Genomic DNA, 21,474 nt, shown 5'->3' on the forward strand with positions numbered 1-21,474 from the left:
TTGAAGGAGTGAATAACACCGTTTACTGCACAGATGTAACCAGCTTCTGAGGCTGCAGCCCTAAGTACGTTACCACAGGTCATTCTAATTAAACTCTTAAAAACAAGCTCTCAAAATGAAGTACAGCTGGGTTTATGACCCACTCGGAATGGCTGCAGGAACCGAGGTCCGGGTTAAGACTACGAGTGGCCGGCTGACTGCCCGGCCTTCCGTGGTCTCACTACTTCCCTAAAGGGGGTGGGGTGGGAATGGGGGACAGGATTCAGAGAGGCCACCCTGCAGAGGTAAGGAAAGACCTGGGATCTGGTGTCGGGAGATGTCTGGAGGCTGCTGGTGGAGCAGGAGCTGGCCAGGGCTGGGAGGGGCCTGGCCGGCCAGTGTGGACCAGGGCGGGAAGCTGAGACCTGCCCTTGGCTGCCCTCTCCAGGGAGGGATTTAGTGGCAGAGCAAGCTGGAGCCAGGCCAGGCCTGCCCAGGGAGTTGACCTCTCATCAGCAAGAAAGCAGGGCATCCAAATAGGCTGGTCGTGGCCCAACGGTAGCATCTGCTCCCGGACCACATCCACGGAGGCCGCGGGGGGACTGAGCCCTGGCTGCCACATGCACACCGGAGCTGTGCAAGCTGCCCCAGGCTGGCCTCCAGCCACAGCTGCCCGCAGTCACCCTTCTATGCCGTGGGATAAACCCAAATGGGCTCACTGGGGCAACCTGCTTCCTCACCCCAGGGTGAGACTTAGTGGGGTCGTCAGCCTGGACGGGGCTGTGAAGGGCGGAAAGCTTTCTGGAGGGAAGTGCCATGAGCAGAACTCAGGGAGGAGGGGTGACCAGTTCTGGGGCGACCAGGGCTGGAGGGAAACCCTGGCTGCTCCGAGGTCCCCTGGAAGCTGACACCCCGCCCCACTCACAGCTTTGGGGTCGCAGGCTCGTGCCACTGGGCAGCTGGCCTGTTCTCTTTCAAGAAGCGGCTCTGGTCAGACCTGTACCTGGGACCCTCTTTGACCACCCCAGGGAGGCTGGCTGTGACCGCTCCTCGTTGGCCTGATTTTCCGTCTCGCCAGCCCAAGGAGCTTGGCGTCAGCTGCTCCTTAGTGGGTTCTGGTGGGCGTTAGCACTGACTGTCCCCCAGGGTTGGGGGCTGGGGCCTGTGTCCCCCTTCTGTCACTTTCAGAGGTAGGTGTCCCCACCTAGAGGGTGAGGGTCCACGTTCTCACCAGGTGACAGGCTCGAGGTGCACGGGGCCGGGGCAGTGGGGAGACGGGCTGGCTCCTGGCAACCTCGTGTGGAACAGACCACAGCCACCCCCGCCCCCCTGCCCCCGAGCCAGGGGGCCCGCCAGGCACCTGTCCCATTCAGACAGCGGTGGCGGGGGCGACATCTAAAGGACTGTGTTACGGGGCAGGGAGAAGGGAAGCTGTGCCCAGGATGGGGCTGTGGGTTTGAAGGGTTGGCTCAGAGGCTGGTCCGCTTCTCCCAGGGTCCAAGAGACACGTTAAGAGTCCTTGGAGGAACTCGAGGTCATGGCTTGGGTGTGGGAGGAACGCTGGGGTGAGTCCCCACTGCCCTTCCCCAGCGCTGACTTGTAAAGAGTCCTTGCAGCTGCAGCCTGGACACCATTAAGCTGTCAGGTAGAAGGGAGGCCAGCAGGGTAGGGAGAGGGGTCAGGAGGGCTGGGCAAAGGGAGGGGACCCACTTGGGGCCTGGGAGCCCACCCCCTCCCCTGGGCGGCCAGCCCAAGGACTCTCAGCTCCAGCAGGAGGCAGGCAGCCTGGCGGCAGGAGGACAGCTGGGGCCAGCCTCCTTCCAGCCCAGTGCCTGGCCCGGGGTTTTATTCCAAGCAGGGGGAGCTGCCCCACCCAGCATGCTGGCTCTCCTCCTGGGGGTGGAGTCTGCAGGAGGCCCCCCTGAGCTGAGCTCTGGCCTCAGCCACAGATGCCTGGCGGTGACCAGACCTCTCAGGACTTGGAGTGCCGGTGCCCAAGGACTTGGGCCGCCTCGGGAGGTGGGGTGTCCAGGGCCTGTCTCCGGATGAGCTCCGAGTAGAGCCCGCCCTTCTTCAGGAGCTCCTCATGGGTCCCCACCTGCATAGAGGAAGGAGGGGCAGATGGTCATCCCCCGCCCGGCCCAGAGCTCACAGCCCTCAGAGGACCAGCTCCTTGGGCTAGCCTCCACCTAAGCCAGAGCCCCTCCGGAGGACACAGCACCGTCGGTCACAGGTCGCGGCTGGCGCATCTGTACTTGTTAGCCGAGCTGGATTGTGTAAGAGCCTCCGGATCCCCCTGTCCGCCTTACAGGGCCTGGCGCTCCTCACCCAGTGCAGGCGGCTGGGGGACTGTGAACCGGGCCCCATACAGCCTCCGAGCCCCGCTGCAGACGCAGCCTTGGGGTGCTGCTCCATTTGGCCCTGATCAGGTTCCCTGGGCCCCCACTTCAGCCCCTCAGCCCTGGGGCCCTCCCCCAGCACCAAGTCCTTCTGAGAACTCTCCCCTGTGACACTGGGGGTCTCACTGCAGCTCTGCTCACTGCTTGCCCACCCCCAGGGGAAGAAACAGGGGCCCAGAGCGGCCAGGGCTTACTGAAGGGCAAGAACTCCTGAATCCACACGGTGCTACCACCAGACCATAACCCCCAGCCCCCAGGGTCAGGCCAGACCCTCCCACAGCTCAGCTGAGCCACCAACCTCCCTGTGTCCATCCCAGACCACCGACCCGTGCCCCAGGGCCCTGGTTGACCTCGCAGACACGGCCGTGGGCCATGACGACGATCCGGTGGGCTGCGCGCACGGTGCTGAGCCGATGGGCGATGACCAGCACGGTGCGCCCGGCGCTCGCGCGGTCCAGAGCCTCCTGCACGACTCTCTCGGACTCTGAGTCTAGCGCGCTGGTTGCCTCGTCCAGGATCAGCACGGCAGGCTGCTTGATGAGCGCTCGGGCGATGGCCAGGCGCTGCTTCTGGCCACCAGACAGGGTTGCACCCCGCTCACCTGGGGGGCAGGAGGTGGGGAGAGGGCAGGCATGATGCCTGGCAGCACCCTGATCCCCCACCCCTGTGCACACAGCGGGGCGCAGTGACGCCCGAGGAGGCCAGGCTCCACCTCGCACCAGGGCACGGCTCGGAGCCACGACAGGCCCGGGCCCACCTGCCCTGGCCCTGAAGCTCTAGCCGCCTTCTCCTGGCCTCCTGGGTCCCTGCTGGACCCAGACGTGGCTCCTGGAGTTCGGGTGGCAGAATAGCGGGAGTCCACCCTACCCCTGGACATTCTGGAAAGACCACATGTGGAGTCCAAAACGCCCACAGAGAACAGCAGAGGTGGCACACTGAGCACCAAGAAGAGCCTCCAGGTGACGACAGTCACAGAGCAGGTGCCAGAGGGAGAGGGAGGGCCAGCTCCTCCAGGCAGGGCAGCGTCCAAGGAGCAGAGCCTCAGCAGCAAGAAACACGGACCTCAAAGGATGGCTGCTCGACGGGGCAGGCTGAGCTCAGCAGATCCAGGCCTGACTGTGTCAGTTGCTCAGTCCTGTCCAACTCTGCGACCCCATGGACTGTAGCCCACCAGGCTCGTCTGTTCATGGGATTCTCCAGGCAAGAATACTGGAGCGAGTAGCCATTCCCTTCTCCAGGGGATCTTCCCGCCCCAGGGATCGAACCTGGGCCTCCTGCATTGCAGGCGGATTCTTTACCATCTGAGCCATCAGGGAAGCCCTGACTGAGACCTAAGTGTCAAGAAGAGTTGAGAGGGACTTCCCCAGTGGCCCAGGGGTTACAAGTCTCTGCTTCCACTGCAGGGCATGCTGGCTGGATCCCTGGTCAGAGAACTAAAATCCTGTGTGAAGCAAGGTGTGGCCAAAAAAAGAGAGTTGAGAACTTTAGATATGCCTGCACCATGAGAGGACTTCCCAGGTGGCGCAGGGGTAAAGAATCCGCCTGCAATTCGGGAGATGCAGGAGACGTGGGTTATCCCCTGGAGGAGGAAATGACAACCCACTCCAGTATTCTTGACTGGAGAATCCCATGGACAAAGGAGCCTGGCAGCCTGTCACAAAGAGTAGGACATGTCCAGCACCATGAGACATGCTGGAACATTCTGCAACAGAGCCAAGAGACTCTGGATAATGGACACGAGCCCAGAGGTTGAAGAGAGAACCTCTGAGAGGAACACACAAAGCTGCAAGCTTCGACGTGAAGATTCTCGTGTGATGCTACAACGTTCTAATGTTCTAGAACCACCAGAGCCCTCTTCTGGGTAAGTCAGAACAGAGATGTGCTCAACCAAAACCATCCCTGTGGATAAAAGTGGAAACACCTTTCATTAAAGGATAAAACCCAGAGAGAGATTGATTCCCTGTGCTTCTGGTCAGGTCTCGGGGGTTGACGTGGTGAACTCTGAAGAGTCCCCACGTCATGGATCATGTGTATCCCTGCCACGCTCCTGTCCCTGCAGCCGGCTTGTGCCTGAACCACCCCAGCATGGTCTCTGTCCCCGGAGAGCCGCCTCTGTCCCTCGAGGCCACAGTCCCGGTCTGGTCTCCCCTGAGGCCATGACCGCATTCCCGCCCCCCTGCACCCCCGCCCATGTGGGCCCCCAGGGCCGTGTGGGACGCCATGCCTGAACTCACCCACGATGGTGTTGTAGCCCTCCGGGAAACTGGTGATGAACTCGTGCGCATTGGCTTCCCGGGCGGCTGCGTAAACCTCTTCGTCAGAGGCGTCCACCTTCCCGAAACGAATGTTCTCCATGATTGTGGTTCCAAACAGGACGGGCTCCTGGGGGCGGGAGGTGGGGGGAACCACAGGAAACATCTCAACTCTGCTCCGAACCCCTGAAGGGTGTAATCAGGAGAGTTCTGGCCACAACAGGACCCCGTGGAGGGCAGGTAGGGAGGTTCAGAGTTACAGGTCAGAGAGAGACCCATCAAGAGCGGGGAGAGGCCGAGCTCGCTGCAGGACACAGGGCCCCTCGGGAAGGCGGCTAGGAGAGCAAGACCAGCTGGCCGGGCAGGGCGCCCTACTCTGGGAAGACGGCCAATAAGATTTTATTACAATTTGACCTTCTGGATGCCACGAGCTGTCAGAGATCCTAAAAAGACCGCCCCATGGGATCTCTTAAATTGAGGAACAGAGTCCAAGGCAGAGCTGCAGCAGCTGGGACCCGGTGAATGAACACCAGGACCAGTGAGGACAGCCCACCCGCCCCCCCCCTCAAGGGCCGCAGGACTGAGAACAAGCTTCACCTGGCTGATGAAGCCGATGACCTGGCTCCTGAGCCAGGAGGGGTCGAGGGTGCGCAGGTCCTGCCCATCCAGTGTCACCACGCCCGCTGTGGGGTCGTAGAAGCGCTCGAGCAGAGAGGCCACGGTGGTCTTTCCTGGGGGTCAGGGAGGGGAGGAGGGCATGGGTTTCCAGAGCATGTTCTGGGAAAGCGGGGCCCCTCCTGCCACACTGGGTGGTTCCAGGTGCGGAGTCGCAGGTGCGCGGGGGGGTAGTGGGCCCCTCTTACCTCCCCCGGACTGGCCCACCAGGGCCACGATCTTGCCTGGGGGCAGCGTGAGGCTGAAGTCTCTGAGCACAGGGAAGCCGGGGCGGCAGGGGTAGCTGGTGGGAGGCGAGAGACCCTCAGGTCGCACCAGGTTCTTGGACCCTTGTCACCTGGTCCCTCCTGAACTCTCAAGTCTCCCTGAGCCCTGGAGGGGGGTTTATTCAGAGGGCCACACTGCCCTACGGGTCCCCAGACCTCCCCCTCCCCTGCCCTCAGCCCAGAGAGGAGAGGAGGCGGCTGACACCGACCTGAAAGAGACGTTGTGAAAGGTGATGGAGCCGCGCAGGTGCTCCCGAGGCAGGCTGCAGCCCCCGCTGAGCGGGATGCCGGGGCTCAGGGTCATGTACTCAAAGACGCGGGCGCCTGCGCTCAGCCCCCGCACCACCTGGGGAGGGGTTCGAGTCTGGGGTGAGGGAGGCCTGGGTCCGAGGGAAGGGGCAGCATCTCCTGGCCGACCCGGGCGGGAAGAGCTCATGGCGTCCCCTTCACCGGACGCCTGGTTTCCGCAGCATGCAAGTTATGTGGGTGGCTGCGGGACTCCAGCCCAGATCCCGGGCCCACACCCCCAGACCCTTCTCTGCAGCTCACCTGCCCGAACAGGATGGAGAGGTTGGCCATGGACCTGCAAGGAGACGACGTGGGCTGAAAGCAGGCAGCAGCGAGGCTGAGAGAAGGCGGCCCGGAGGCGGAGGGGCAGGTCTGGGGGGGGGGGGCGGGCGTGCTGAGCGAGGCGGGAAACCGGGCAGCCTGAGGCCAAACGGAGAGGCTTCTCCTGAAACCTGGGGCCCCTGGGGCCCCGGGACCTGGCAACCCTGGGCAGACCACCCAGTCCTGGGACAAGTCACTCCTCCCTTCAGAGCCGCGTTCTCTCCTGGCCCGGAGGGGGCTGACAGCCAGGGACTCCCTGAGGGCCGGGCTCCAGGGAGGAAACGGCCAGGAAGGCGGGTGGCGGGCAGGGGGCTTGGGCTCCAGGCTGCCCACAGCCTGCAGGGCGCGGGGTGAGGCCCACCCAGGCGGTTGGATCTAGGGCTGTCCAGGCCCGGGGGAGCAAGGCCTAATGAAGTGGAAAAAAAGGATGTTACTCCTTCCACAGGAAGAAGGAAACAGAAGACACTAGGCTGCAGGGGCGGGGGCGGCCGGAGGGACCCCATAAGAAAATTCCCTGAAGATGTTATCTCATCGCAGCTGCACCCAGACGGTGGGCGGCTGCCTCTGTCACACGGGGCTGGAGGGGGGTGAGTCACTGCTCCTTAGTCACAGCGCCCGGCTGGCCTGGCCGCCCGTGACTGTGCGTCTGCGATGGTGTGTGCAGGTTTTTCTAGAAGCAAGACTGCCTCCCCAGGGTCACACTTGTCCCAGCACCCAGGTAGGGGCTGGGGGCGGGGGGGGCAGACGGGGCTCAGAGCACTTGCTGGAGGGGGCGAGAGACACGGAGGGGAGCTGGGACGGGGCGCTTTCGGCCAATGTCGGGAGAGCACTGTCCACCAGAGACCTGTAAGCCACTAGGGCCTGGCGGGGGTGCCATGCGACCACTGGAAACCAGCTGCGCGTGACCCTGCTCACGGGGATGGTGTGGGAGGCAGGCCTCGCCCTCCCTGGAGGCCCCGCAGGGCAGGGTGGTGGCTGGGCCCATTCCCAGGGGGACCCAGACCCGGACGCCTGGCTGTGACCCTGGTCCATCTGGGCACCTCCCCCTCCCTTCCAGGACACCAGGGCCACCACTGAGAACCCCTCGGGTGGGGTTGCTTGAGGCTGCTTGAACTCCAGGCAGGCCTGCCTCCCTGCCTCCCCCTGCCGGACCCCAGGAGGAAACACCAGCTTCTTTACTGACACCCAGTTTCTCCAAGGTGGGTGGTGAAGGCTCTCCATGTTGGGGGGTGGGTGTGTGTGTGTCTGTGTGTGTGTTAGTCATTCAGTTGTGTCTAACTCTTTGTGACCCCATGGAGTGTAGCCCACCAGGCTCCTCCGTCCACGGGATTTCCCAGGCAAGAGTACTGGAGTGGGTTGCCATTTCCTTCTCCGGGGGAATCTTCCTGACCCAGGAATTGAACCCACGTCTCCCACATTGTGAGCAGACGCTTTGCCATCTGAGCCCCCAGGGAAGCCCCATCCTTAGCAAGGGGCCCCAAAAGGCTGGGCCAAGGGCCCAGCGAGCAGCCCCACCTAGCAGCCTGCGAGTAGCTTTCCTGAGCCTGTAACGGCAGTCTGCTAGCCTGCCAGGCCGTGCAGTGGGGAGGGAAGGAGCAGGTCTGTGCCCAGGCCACAGTGGGAGGGGCCCAGCGGAAGGCGAGTCCGAGGGAGGAGGGCTGGCCGCGTGCAGGGAGCCAGGGGTCCATGCAGGTCAGCACCGCGGGAGGGGCAGCCCGCGTTCCGTCTCTGGAACCCTCAGACCTCTGTGTCCCAAGGCCACAGGGGAGGATGGGGGTGCCCAGACCCAGAGAGGGTGTGAAGGGGCCTGACTAGGCAGCACTGAGCAGAAACGGGGGGATTCTGGTCTTTGTGGGACACTGGCCTGGGGCTGGGAAAGGTGGATTCCTTCTACCTGCCCTGCCTCGGGGTGAGCGCCCTCTGCCCCGGACGGTAACAAGGCCGATGGTGAAGGACTCTGGAAGAAATGCCCCCCACACTCGTGGGGGTGAGACCCGGAGCAGAGCAGGACACACAGACTGGGGGGATCGGGGTGAGGAGGGGGACCCAGGGGGGCGTTGGGGCTGATGCCATTTTCTCCACATGGTTGGTGGTAACACGGGTCTTCACTCTCCAGTTACTTGTTATTTCACATTTACTCTATTTATCTAGCGCCTATTTACATTTTATGTGTTTTGGTGTATATGGTACATGGGGGAGAGGACAAAGCAAGGAGAAACGGAATCAGGGGAAGGAGCTGCCAGGAACTCAGCTTAGAAGGGGCGGGGGGGGGAGGAGGCCTCCCACCCTGGGTCCTCTCGTGGCAGAGCCGGTGGGCACACGGGGCCGGCGGAGCTGCGGACACGGTGAGCCAGCTGGGTGGGACGTGGAGGGGAAGGTCAGGCAGAGGGCGGGAGGCCAGCTCTTAGTGAGCGCATCACAGATGGCCTACCGTACATGGAGTCTTAGAGAAAGAAAGTGAAGTCGCTCAGTCACGTCCAGCTCTTTGCGACCCCATGGACTGTAGCCCGCCAGGCTCCTCTGTCCGTGGAATTTCCCAGGCAAGGATACTAGAGGGGGTTGCCATTTCCTCCGCCAGGGGATCTTCCCCACCCAGGGATCGAACCCAGGTCTCCCGCACTGCAGGCAGACTCTTTACCGTCTGAGCCACCAGGGAAGCCCACACAGAGTCTTACTCAGCCTTAAAAAGGAAGGCAATTCTGACACCTGCCCCGACGTGGATGAACCTGGGAGAAGTCGCGCTCAGAGAAAGACGCCCTCACCAGGGACAGACACCGTATGAGCCCACCTACATGAGGGCCTGAAGCAGACAGATTCAGAGAGACAGACAGCAGGATGGGGTTGCCGGGGGCTGGGGAGGGGGTCGTCTAGGGACAGCATTTCGGTTTCACAAAGTGAAGCTGTTCTGAGGACGGATGTTGGTGAAGGTCACACAACATGAGCGTTATGTGATGCTAATAAACTGTATTTAAATACGTTAAGACGGTAAATTTTGTTATGTGCATTTTATCAAAATTAAACAAAAACAGCTTATCAAGGACACTTTTGAGTTGTTGGGAAGTTGAAGCTGACGATGTGTTTCTGAGGGAACAGTGAATGAGGTTGCGGGGAGCCCTGAGTGGGCACTGCTGGGAGGCAGGGGGCCCCCTCCCCAGCCCTGCACTTCACTGGGGGAGCTGGTCACCGTATCCACAGAAGACTGGCACCCCCTGCCCCAGCTGGGCCCCTCGGGAAGAGAACGGCCCACTCTCACCTCTGCACAGTCTGAGAGGCCACCAGGAAGGACATGAGGTCTCCCCCCGTCAGCTGCTGCCCGGCCACGAGGGAGCCCCCAACAAACAGGGTGCCCAAGACCATGCCTGCGAGGGGCAAGGAGAGGTGGTCAGGCAGGAGGGCGGGGGACAGAGTCTGGCCCCTGTGCTGGCCCCTGCCACGCTCTACCGACTGGTGTTTCAGCAAGTCATTCGAATCTCTGCCTTAGTTCCTCCTTTGGCAGTGAGGGGGTTGGGGGCACCTCACTGCTTCCTCTCCAGCAGCTCTGCCCATGGCTCAGATGTGGCACGGGGCCTGTGTGCCCACTCCCTGCCTGAGTTGGCAGCCTTCTCCCCTAGTTAGCAGACCAGCTACCTGGCACTCAGGAGACGTTGGCCACCAAGCAGGTGGAGGGAGGGCTGCCCTGGCTCTTCCGAGCTCACCCCGAGTTGTACCCGTACTCCCCCTGGGGGTCCCTGCTCACGCACAGTTGAAGGCGATGTTGGAGAGCCCCTGGAACAAGGCGATGCCTCTGCCCAGCTCCTCTGCCTTACAGCGGGACCCCTCCAGCTCCGCTCCGTAGCGTCTGGGGACAGAGGCCAAGCCCGGCCCTCAGGAAGCTGGCAAGGTTGGGCCCAGGGCGGATGGAGGGGCCTTTGGGGAGCACCCCCCGGCTCTGCACTCCACCCCTGCTCAGGACTCACTCCTCCTCCCGCTGCTCCATGGCGAAGGCTCGCACGGTCCGAACATTGCCCAGGGCCTCATCTGCCACACCCGTTGCCCTGGCGACCTGCAAGGGACCCAGAAGTTAGAAAGCCAGGATGCAGATGGGGAGGGGGACCGAGGAGCACAGGGCGCAGAGAAGGAGGGGAGCACAGGAGGGGAGGGCGGGAATTCCGATACCTGCTCCTGACACTGGCGAGACAGTTTCCTGAGAGCTGAGCCCATCAGGGTGCCAACTCCCATCAGGGCAGGCGTGGCCACCATCAGCAGCAGCGTGAGGCGTGTAGAGAGCATGGACAGCGACACCAGGCAGCCGGCCACCTGCGTGCAGCTCCGCAGCCCCTGGGCAGTGGACAGGAAGCCTGTGAGGCGTCAGCACCAGGACGTGGGGACTCGCCAAGCGTCAGATGGCTAGAGCCAGCTCCCCACTCCACTCACAGGGCGAGGCCACAGGTCTAACCCCCGGGGAGGCCACTGGTCACACACTGTAACCCTTTCCTGACCAGCAGGGTTGAGAAACTACGGACCAAGATCTCCTCCTCCTCCTCCTAATGCCACTGCCCTCTTCTGCTCCAGAAACTGAACCAAAAAAATGACCGCCTGGCGATGCCACCCAGGGCCTGCTAGGGAGTCGGTGACAACGTGGGGAGCAGAGGATGAAGAGAGGACATCAGGAATTCAGCAGAGCTGTCGCTGGCTCTCCTGTCAGCCGGCCAGGCACTCTGGGGCCAGGCCATTACGAACATCATGGCAAGCAGGGCTGGCAAAGGCTCTTGTCTGAGTTCTTGGGAAGGGTTTTCCGGGGGAGGTTGGATTTCACCGCGGGAGAGAAACAGCCTGTCCTGACCTTAGACACACGGCCATGAGTCCTCCCACCCGTGAATGTCCCTGTACCCTCATCCACATCCTCACCAGAGGGCAGGCCTCTAGCTTTGGTGTGAGCTGGAGGCGAGGGGACCCAAGACTGGGGCGGGGCTGGCCTGCGACAGTGTGTGCAAATGTGTGTGTGACTCTAACAGTGCCCCAGGCCAGGTCCTCCCCACCTGGGACACTGACCTGGGAGATGACGAGTTTGAAGGAGGATTTAAATTCTTGCACGTCCGTCGTCAGTCGGCTCACCAGCTGCCCTGTCTTCTTAGCATCGAAGAACTCGATGTCTTGGCTGGTGGCAGCCACAGGTGGAGAGGAGGGAGACACGCCCTCAGGACGAGGCCCCGCCCCAGACACGCCCCCAGGCCCCAGGGCCCCGCCCCCTACCGGAGCAGGTTGCAGAAAAGCGCCCTCCGTAGATCCACGGCCATGCGCTCGCCGATGCGCGACAGCAGCACCAGGTACCCGAAGGTCAGCAGGCCCTGCGAGACAGGCCCGGCTCTCAGGGGCGCCCAGGGCTCCTCGCGGGGGCGGCAGGCCCCCCAGCCCTCCCTCCTGCGGTACCTGGAGGCCGTAGAGGAGGAGCAGGTGGGTGCTGAGGCTCCGGGACTCCGTCAGGAAGCTACCCGCGTGGTCCCTCGTGTACTTAGCCACGATCTCCACCAGCTGCCCCAGGAGCAGGGGGATCTGCACGTTTACCAAGGCCGCGCCCAGGGCCAGCTTGGGGGTGGGGGCAGCCGGTCAGAGGGGGACCACCTCTACCCGGTCCCTGAACCTTCCTCTCTCACTGATGCCCCCGCTGTGGGGGTTCCTATATCTCTCAGAAAGGAAAACCCAGCCACCAGCCCCTGGGGACCCTTGGACCCTGTACCCCAGCCACCCTGTGCAGGTCCTCCAAGGGACCCTCGGCCGTGTCCCCATGCCAGCGGCCCCAGGTCTCTGAGACTCAGCCCGGCAGGAAAGCTGTCCCCATGCGGCCCTGGCTGGGGGGCTTCTGCAAACCAGGGGTGTATCCTTCCCTTCCCTGGTGTTGGGAGGCGGGGCGGGAGAAGACCTCACCACGATGGCTGCCCCCAGGACCAGCAGGTGGGGGCGCAGAAACTGCCAGAAGAGCGTCCAGTTAAAGCGGGGCTCCAGGACACGGGGTCTGGAGCGGGCCAGGGGGGCCTCTTCTGCCTCACACAGTGCCACAAGGCTGAGGCGGGGGCACTTACTCAGAACCAGGGGGCCCAGGAGGACTCCCCTGACCCAGCGCCAGGCAGAGGGGCTCCGGACGGGAGCCGGGGGTGCTCGAGGGAGGCGGGCCCGGAGCTGGGAGCGCAGCCGGGCCATGGCCCCGAGGAGGCAGGCGCTGGGACGGCCATCGGAGGACCTGCAGGGAGAGAACACCATGATGGCTCACGGGCCTAGCTGGCCCTCAGCTGAGCAGCGCGGCGCCTGGCTCTCGGCCCTTGGCTCAGCCCTCTGGGGGACAGAGGCTTCTCTGTGACAGCTCCCCCTGGCCGTCTCAGGGAGGCTCTTAAGCAACCTCCATTTCTGAGACGAACACACCCAGTGGAAAGTCATCAAGTCTCAAAGGTGTTTGCCCCTGGCTCCTCTCTGGGATGGCTGGCCCTAATCAGTGACCACCTCCAACCCCTGCTCTTTCAGAAGAATGACGGGTCATCAGAGCTGGATGGTGCTCCCCTTACAGACAAGCAGCAGAACTGGGACAATGTGGGACCCCTGCTGTCTGACTCCAGAATCCAGGCTCAGGATTGGGTGTGATGAGCTCACAGTTACATGTGGGGAGGCCAGGAGTGATCCCAAGACTCTGCCCACTGGTCGGAAGCTTATCACACCCCATCACCATGTCCCCTCCTGGGCCTCGAGTGCTAACATGACAGACAAGGTATGGAAGAAAAGGGTGACGATAAAATCCAAGTAACTTGTATCTTGTCATCTCACATAGGCCAAGATCCCCCGTATCCTGTAGTTTCGGTATCTGTAGATGACAATGCAGGGTGACCAGCCTACTGTGCACCGCACTCTGCTCCGAGGTCCAGGGAACAAGAGGCCAACAGGACAGACCAAGTAAGGGCCCTCGTGGTGGTTAAGCTTTAGCGTGGGTGTATGAATATATATACCCTGACGCTAGGAAAGATTGAAGGCAGAAGGAGAAGAGGGCAGCAGAGGATGAGATGGTTAGATAGCAACACCGACTCAATGGACATGAACTTGAGCAAACTCCAGGAGATGGTGAAAGACAGGGGAGGCTGGCGTGCTGCAGTCCAAGGGATGGCAAAGAGTTGGACATGACTTGGTGACTGAACAACAAAAGTGTATAGGGCAGGGGGGACACAAAAAAGGCTAACAACAAAGCTTGCTGAGGGTGGGGGGGTGGGGGCGGGGGCCCCATTACTATCCCTTTAAAACATGTGGACTTGAGAGGGCAAGGAAGACCATAATCACAATTGCATTTTAAAGATCCTTGCAGAGAGGAGTGAGCTGGAGAAGGACAGGAGCAGCTATAGGGAGGCCTGTTAGAAGTATCTGTTACCTGACCAAGAGTAGATGGGAGGATGATCAAAGATGCAAATAAGATTACTGATGAGGAGAGGCTTTTAAAAAACAAATGGATGAGAGGGTTTTCCTTTACCACAATGGTTTTTCCTATTTCCAGACCCTCCTAACTACACTCAGTCTCATCCTTCCCTGTTTCAATGAGGCCTGCCTGCGCTTCTTGCCACCTCTATGTGACATCTCCCCCCACCCCATCCACCTGCCTGTTTTCCACTGCATATTTCCTATCTATCCAAAATATAAATGGAAAAAATATATAAACAGAGAAGCTCACTGTCCTGCTCTCTGTAAATGCCCCACTTCCCCATCACACTATATATATTCCTTGGTGGCAGGAAGTCAGATCTTATTCACCACTGTATCCCCACAACACTTAGCAGAGCTCTAGTACAAAACAGAGCTCAGCAAATGTTATGTTTGTTGAGTGTATGCCCTCATTAGAAATGCAGAACAATCTGACAAAATCAACCCTGAATGTTCATTGGAAGGACTGAAGCTGAAGCTCCAATACTTTGGACACCTGATGCGAAGAGCTGACTCATTGGAAAAGACCCTGATGCTGGGAAAGATTGAAGGCAGGAGGAAAAGGGGACGACAGAGGATGAGATGATTGGACAGCATTATTGACTCAATGGACATGAGTTTGAGCAAACCCTAGGAGATGGTGAAGAACTGGAAAGCTTGGCATGCTGCAGGCCATGGGGTCACAAAGAGTTGGACATGACTTAGTGACTGAACAACAAGTAAACTGATTCACTGCTGCAATGTTTGTAAAGATTTAGACTTACTGTAGACAATAGTACGAAATATATTTTATGACCCAGCACAGTGAACATATGCATGTTGCAGAAAATCGAAATGCTTCACAGAACAATACTTTCCTTATTATTATTTTTTTTTGCCTCAAGGTTTGCAGGATCTTCGTTCCTCCACTAGGGATCAAACTTGAGTCCTGGCAGTGAAAGGCCCAAGTCCTAACCACTGGATCGCCAGGCAAGTCCCTCCCTCGTTTGTTTTTTAAACATGTATACTGTTATATTCACTTTCTTTAAAATTTCATTCATTTATGGCTGTGCTGGGTCTTCGTTGGTGCACCCGGGATACTGTGTGTTGCCCTGGGGCTCCTCATTGTGGTGGTTTCTCTTCCTGTGAAGCACAGGCTCTAGGTGTGTGGGCTTCAGTAGTCGCAGCATGCTGGCCAGGCCCTAGAGTGCGGACTCAGCAGTTGTGGCCCACGCGCACAGCTGCTCTGAGGCATATGGAATCCTCCCGGACCAGGGATTGAACCCGTGTCTCCTGCATTGACAAGTGGATTCCCATCCACTGTACCACCAGGGAAGTCCTATATCCCTTCTAGAGGGTCCAGACTCACTAAATGCACTTTCTGATCTATTGTGTTGTGACTTGCAGGTCTGAAAAACACTGCGCTATGAACACACAAATTCTAACACACTATCTGATGTCTTTCCTGGGGTTGTGCTCTCGTTTAAATAATATCGACACCCTTACTCTTTTCCTAAGGACTGTATTCAAGCCTTTTAATAATTTACCATGGCCACTTTCCAGCTTTTCTCATCTTCTCCACACTAAGGTCTAAGCAGTGCTTGGACACTGCCAAAAACTGGCGATTACGTTCCAGCACCAGTACTTCTAAGCTGCAGCTCCACCCCTCTTGCCCTCCATCAGTCAAATGTGCTTCCTGAAGGACACAAGTCCACATCCACCTGCTCCTGTGATCTACTGCCTGCCTGGCTCTTGGGCTTTCACTCTAAGATTAGAAAGGAATCAGTTGCTTCTTGTAAAGCGTTTACAATGGAGTCGCAGTCTCTGGGTCCTTTTCATTCCCCATTTGTGTTTTTCTCTCTTGGGACCAACATGTGCAGAGCAAATGAACACCAACATATACATATTCTTTTATCTCTGCTGAAACTATACAGATTTAGGAACCATTTTTGTTCAGTTCACACTGAATCTGTAGAACAACAGCCATGCTAAATGTCTCTGGACACTTAATTTTTGTCCACATCTCCAGACCAATCCAAGAATGAGGACTGAGGCCAGAAACGGGGGGCCTGATGAAAGTGAAAAAGTTGGCTTAAAACTCAACATTCAGAAAACTAAGATCATGGCATCCAGTCCCATTACTTCATGGCAAATAGATGGGGAAACAGTGGAAACAGTGACAGACTTTAGGGGGAGCCTGGTGGGCTGCAGTCCATGGGGTCGCTAAGAGTTGGACACGACTGAGCAACTTCACTTTCACTTTTCTCTTTCATGCATTGGAGAAGGAAATGGCAATCCACTCCAATATTCTTGCCTGGAGAATCCCAGGGATGGGGGAGCCTGGTGGGCTGCCGTCTATGGGGTCGCACAGAGTTGGACACGACTGAAGTGACTTAGCAGCAGCAGCAAAATCACTGCAGATGGTGACTGCAGCCATGAAATTAAAAGACACTTGCTCCTTGGAAGAAAAGTTATGACCAACCTAGACAGCATATTAAAAAGCAGAGACATTACTTTGCTGACAAAGGTCCGTCTAGTCAAGGCTATGGTTTTTCCAGTGGTCATGTATGGATGTGCTGCTGAGTCACTTCAGTCGTGTCCGATTCTGTGCGACCCACAGACGGCAGCCCACCAGGATGCCCCGCCCCTGGGATTCTCCAGGCAAGAACACTGGAGTGGGTTGCCATTTCCTTCTCCAATGCGTGAAAGTGAAGTTGCTCAGTTGTGTCCAGGTCTTCTCGACCCCATGGACTGCAGCCCACCAGGCTCCTCTGTCCATGGGATTTTCCAGGCAAGAGTACTGGAGCGGGTTGCCATTGCCTTCTCCTTGTATGGATGTGAGAGTTGGACTATAAAAAAAAGCTGAGCACCGAAGAATTGATGCTTTTGAACTGTGGTATTGGAGAAGACTCTTGAGAGTCCCTTGGACTACAAGGACATCCAACCAGTCCATCCTAAAGGAAATCACTCCTGAATATTCATTGGAAGGACTGATGCTGATGCTGAAACTCCCAACACTTTGGCCACCTGATACGAAGAACGGATTCATTTGAAAAAAACTGATGCTGGGAAAGATTGAAGGCAGGAGGAGAAGAGGACGACAGAGGATGAGATGGTTGGATGGTATCACCGACTCGATGGACATGAGTTTGAATAAGCTCCGGGAGTTGGTGATGGGCAGGGAGGCCTGGCGTGCAGCAGTCCATGGGGTCGCAAAGAGTCAGACACGACTGAGCGACTGAACTGAACCGAACTGACACCTGTGCAGCACGGTGCCCCCTGGTGGGGAGTGCAGACCTAGCGTGGTCCCCGACCCAGAGCGCCCCCCTCCGTCCAGCCTTCGCGCGGACACAGACGCGCCGAGCCTCGCGCCGGCACCTGGCCGTCTCTATAAATAATCGAGGCCGATCCTCCCAGGAACGACAGTCGACCCCCGGGCCAGGCCGGCCTACAGCCCCCAGCAGACCTTGCGAGAGCCCGGGACTCCATCTCCCGGCGAGCCCCACGCCCTTCAGGCGGGTCAGTATCCCACGCTCCCAGTTAGGTTTCGTCCCTTTTTACCTGACAGCCGAGAATGTCTGGAAGCGGAGGGGTAGCAACGGCTTGCCTGGGACGGGGCCACCCCGAATCCCGACTCGAAACAAGTGCACCAGCATGATGTGGGGAGAACCGGACCAGCCGGCAAGAGCGGCTTCACCGTGACCCCATTGAGGGCTCCATGTTGGCTCCGGCCCGCATCCCGACAACCCCCGCGCGACGCGGCGCTGATTGGCGGAAAGAAGCATCAATTTCACTGCAAGCTGTGATTGGAGGTAACCTCGTTCGCGCCTCAACGATAATTGGCGAGAGCCGCCTGTGGACCGCCCCCTCCCATCCATTTCTGGGCGGGGCCGAGCCGGAAGCGGCAATGTTTTCCGCCCGCCTCCGGGGTTGGCTCTGAGGTGACGTCTTGAGGGCGTGCCGAGTGTGCTCCCCCGCCCCGCCGGGTATCCATAGTAACGCGTCAGCGGCCGACCGCGGGGTTAGTCTCTCACGTTTGCTCTCAGAGCATTCTAGGTGACCCGGAATCTCCGGGGAGTGTAGAACGCTGGTTCTGGGAGACCAAGGGACAAAAATCGTTTGGAGGTGTTTTTTTTTTTTTCCCCCCCAAAATATGTGCACGTGCCTTTCCACCCACCCTGCTCCCCTAGGCGAGTCAGAGCTCCGGGGACAACGTGCGTGCTTGCTTAGTCGCTTCAGGCTTGTCCGACTCTGCGACTCTACGGACTGCAGCCTGCCAGGCTACTCTGTCCATGGGATTCTCCAGGCAGGAACACTGGAGTGGGTCGCCGTGCCCTCCTCCGGGGGATCTTCCTGACCCAGGGTTAGAACCTGCATCTGTCTTCTGCATTGGCAGGCAGATTCTTTACTACTAGCTCGCCACACGCTGTGGCCACCACATATATTTGGGGAAAAACTCCCCTGGTGATTCTGACAAGCTCGCGCTACACCATGGTTTAGAACCACTGGCGCGACCCCAGAGCCATCTCCCTGATAGATGCCTTCCTACCGCAGTCAGGCTGACTTGCCTGTAGCTGCCACCGCACAGCTCTTACACCTGCAATTTCTCTCTTATTTATTTCTTCCGTGTAATTATTTGCTTGCATAGCCACCTCCCTACCAGGCTGTGACTTCCTCTTCCTCTTGTGTCTCGCTCATCGGTCCCCTCTTTCCCCTCTCCACGCCTGGCAAGGAAAAGTGCCCTTTACAATAACTTGAATTGGGCTGGTGGTAGGGAGGCTGTCCATTGATGAATCTGGAGTGAAACTGGGGAGGAATATGTGCCAGGATTAGTTTGAAGTTCGACTGGGTGCAGAGGGTGTATGAGAGGATCCTAAAGTGCATATGGTGGAAAAGTGAGTGGGGTGAGTGAGGTTGGGGAGAGACCAGAGGAAACCCCACAAAACCCATTTGGGCAGACGTGTCAGAGAGATCGTGGGAATTTCTTGGCCCCTCTGCAGTGTGAGATTACATCTGGGGACACCAGAAGTCTTGTTTTTATAGCTCTGCCTCCTTCTCTGGGATAGAACTCTGTAAGTCCTGAGCTATTATGACACTTTCCCTCCCAGGAAAGAAGCACAGGTTCCTCCTCCAAGTTCCTCCAGAAGACAGTCTGGAATGCACTCTGTTTCTCTCTCTCTCCATTTCCTGGGCTGGTCCCTACATCAACCCCTGGGCCTAAGCCCTGGGGGCCCTAACACCTGGGTGGTTGAGTCAGCACTGCAGGAATGGGCTTCAGTAGGAAACCTAATGATTCAGGACCTCAAGAATGGCGTTGGACAAGCCACCAAACCAGCTGTCTGGGCCTCCGCCCCCTCTTGAGGTGGCAACAAGGAACTCAGCTCCGTCACGGGGCACCCAAATTACCTGCCCTTGCAAATTCCAGACCTTCAGCTGCCCTCTGCTGGGTCAGCCCTGATGCTTCTGGCTGGGGCGGGGGTTGGGGGGGGCGGCTGGCAAAACTGGATCAGAAGTTGGTGGAGAGGGTTTCAAGAGGATGAATCAGTAAACATAATGGAGCTTCAAGAACCACGCTTTCCTACTGTAAAAGCTCCAAAAACCATCTCATATCCAAAAGAACCCCCTCCTCTCTCTTCAGTTCTCTCCTGTCCTCAGTTTCCCCCGACCCGACTGCCATGTCAGTCTCCCCTCTTCCCTTCTTTAGTACCGTCATAACAACAAAACATGCACACATTTTTCTTTTCTTTTTGGTTTCAAAGTGTTTCTCTGCTGATCATTCTGTGTGTGTGTATGTAGGGAGGAGAGAGAAGTTTTGTTTTGTTTTGAGATTAGGTATTAAGAAACCAAAGATGTACAGTATTGTCCTGGCCCCATAGCTCTAGCATCTTTAATAGGATTCTTTTTGCCTTTGCTTTGGCTGCTGCTCTCTGGCCTCGGCTTTAAATCCCCTGGAGGTCTGAAGGTGGGACTGTGGGGATCTCCTTCCGACCTCTGCAGCTCCTGCCTGGCCAGGTGTGGAGGTGGAGCCCTAAGAGGTTTGGCCACAGGTTGCCCTGGAAGGGGTGTGAGTGGTTGGACTGGTGCCTGCGAGTTGGGACGCCTGAGGCCGCCCCCACTGAGTCATGAGCTGTTGTTGTCACCCGTCCTAGTTGTCAAAGTCCCCGCTCAGCAACGCAGCCCTCTGCGGAGACGGCAGCAGCTCCCATCCTTCTGAGCTTTCAGGAGAAGCCGCTGGCCTGATGGTGAGGCGAATGGGCTGGGGGGGGACCAGGGGGCGGTTGGGGCGGTGGGGAGACCTGGGGCCTGGATCTGTGCCCCTCCTCCCCACGCCACTGCCTCCTCTTCCTCCTCCTCCCTGTCGGGGACCTGGGGCCGGGAGGGTCTCCTTCTTCTCTCTGTCCCCTGTCCCTCCCACAAGAAGGGCCCCTTCCTCAGCTTCTCCTTCAGCCTCGGGGCTCCCCTGCCCAGCGGTGCAGGCCCCAGGGGCTTCTCAGCCTTGCCACAGTGCCCTCCCCACCCCAGCCACACCCCCAGTGCAGCCCCAGCCCTTGATGACACCCGTCTCTGCTCCCCCTCTCTGGGGTTCCCACTCTGCCCCTCCCCCGGCCTCGGGGACTCCCCCTCCCCCACGCCGATGCCCCCAGGACTCTCCTGGGCTGCGGATAGGCCCTCTGATCCCCGAGCAGGATTATGAGCGGCTGGAGGATGGTGACCCCGAGGGGTCCCAAGATTCACCCCTCCATGGGGAGGAGCAGCAGCCCCTGCTTCATGTGCCGGAAGGGCTCCGAGGTGAGTGGGTGGGTGTGGGGCTGGGGAGGCCCTGGAGGCTCTAGGGTTGCCCACCCCCTCCCCCCAACCCCGCCCCTGGCTGGGCCTCTGGCAGCAGCTTGAGGGCATGGAGTCAGGTGAGCGCCACGCCCCAATGCTCTCCCTTTTGTGCCCAGGCTCCTGGCACCACATCCAGAACCTGGACAGCTTCTTCACCAAGATATCCTTTCTGTGCGCAGCCTGGCAGAAGGGGCACGGCAGGCAGGGGGATGGGTGCCGTGGGCTGGGGACTTGGTGGGAATCAGGAGGCATCCTCAGGAAAAGCCCATCAGGCTTCAGGCTGACTTCTTGACTTGCGGCCACATCTACAGCTACCACCAGAGGAATGGCTTTACCTGTATCCTGCTGGAGGATGTCTTCCAGCTGGGGTGAGATGTGCCCAGGGGCCCAGCAGGAGGGGTTAACCGACTCGGTGGGCCTGGGGCCTGGGGCAGGAGCCCACTCAGCCTTCAGGCTTGAGCACCGCTCTTCCTCTCGTCCCAGACAATTCATTTTCATCGCCACCTTCACAACCTTCCTCCTTCGTTGCGTGGATTACAATGTTCTCTTTGCCAACCAACTGAGTAACCGAACACGACCTGAGCCACTCCATAGCAAAGTGACCTTGTCGGACGCTGTCCTACCCTCCTCCCAGTGTGCCCAGCGGTGAGTGAAAGCCAGCGGGGGCAGGGGCTGGGGGAGACCAACACAAAAGCCTCCCCTCCTTTTGTTCCTTGGTCTAGATCATCCATTCTCCAGAGGTTTTGGTTTGAAGACACCTTTAATCCACTTAATGTTGGTGGAGAATACACCTTTAATACACTTAATGTTTGTTGAGAACCAACTCCCAGGGGCTTTTGTTCTGAGCATCCTATCTGCATTTACCTTGTTAGAAGTCAAAGCCAAGAACGGCTTTAAAATCTATGAATGTAGGAACACACATCCCGTCTGTGAACATGATGTCACATAGACTTTGGAAAAGTCTACTGGATACTCTTGGGAGAATGAGAATGAAAATGGCAGAAAACCTGAATATTAGCTGAAAAGTTCTGACCTTGCAGACACAAGAGTCAGGGG

The 21,474-nt window shown here is 58.8% G+C and overlaps 2 protein-coding genes across 9 annotated transcripts in view; one reads left to right on the forward strand and one right to left on the reverse strand.

Moving 5' to 3' along the window:
• ABCB8 (ATP binding cassette subfamily B member 8) lies at positions 1-17,334 on the reverse strand. 6 transcript variants are annotated; one of them, XM_086394896.1, is made up of 17 exons: positions 17,152-17,334; positions 12,085-12,397; positions 11,590-11,745; positions 11,413-11,507; positions 11,212-11,317; positions 10,336-10,497; positions 10,137-10,222; positions 9,921-10,018; positions 9,434-9,539; positions 6,121-6,154; positions 5,781-5,917; positions 5,494-5,588; positions 5,228-5,361; positions 4,613-4,760; positions 2,729-2,979; positions 1,949-2,077; positions 1-1,617 (listed from the first exon to the last, which is right to left on the reverse strand). In XM_086394896.1, the coding sequence occupies exons 1-16, from the start codon at positions 17,244-17,246 to the stop codon at positions 1,952-1,954; spliced, it is 2,142 nt and encodes a 713-aa protein (XP_086251022.1). In that variant the 5' UTR covers positions 17,247-17,334; the 3' UTR covers positions 1-1,617; positions 1,949-1,951. The 6 variants fall into 6 exon arrangements, 5 of the variants coding, with proteins under 5 accessions (XP_086251022.1, XP_086251021.1, XP_086251025.1 ...); XR_015161928.1 differs by having other exon boundaries at positions 1-2,077; positions 2,729-4,277; XM_086394895.1 differs by having other exon boundaries at positions 1-2,077.
• The window catches only part of ATG9B (autophagy related 9B), a 10,477-nt gene continuing 6,266 nt past the window's right edge, over positions 17,264-21,474 (forward strand). For all 3 annotated transcript variants that reach the window (XR_015161927.1, XM_086394893.1, XM_086394894.1), the window contains exons 1-5: positions 17,264-17,402; positions 19,740-20,379; positions 20,535-20,578; positions 20,722-20,786; positions 20,902-21,063. Coding sequence is in view for 2 of the 3 variants with exons in the window: in XM_086394893.1 (XP_086251019.1) it covers positions 19,830-20,379; positions 20,535-20,578; positions 20,722-20,786; positions 20,902-21,063 (821 nt within the window). In the remaining variant the exon portion in view is untranslated. The remainder of the gene's footprint in view (positions 17,403-19,739; positions 20,380-20,534; positions 20,579-20,721; positions 20,787-20,901; positions 21,064-21,474) is intronic.

Source organism: Bos grunniens, chromosome 4 (assembly GCF_055505025.1).
Source record: "Bos grunniens cultivar Pamir isolate PY7600 chromosome 4, Bosgru_T2T1.0, whole genome shotgun sequence".
NCBI lineage: Eukaryota > Metazoa > Chordata > Mammalia > Artiodactyla > Bovidae > Bos > Bos grunniens.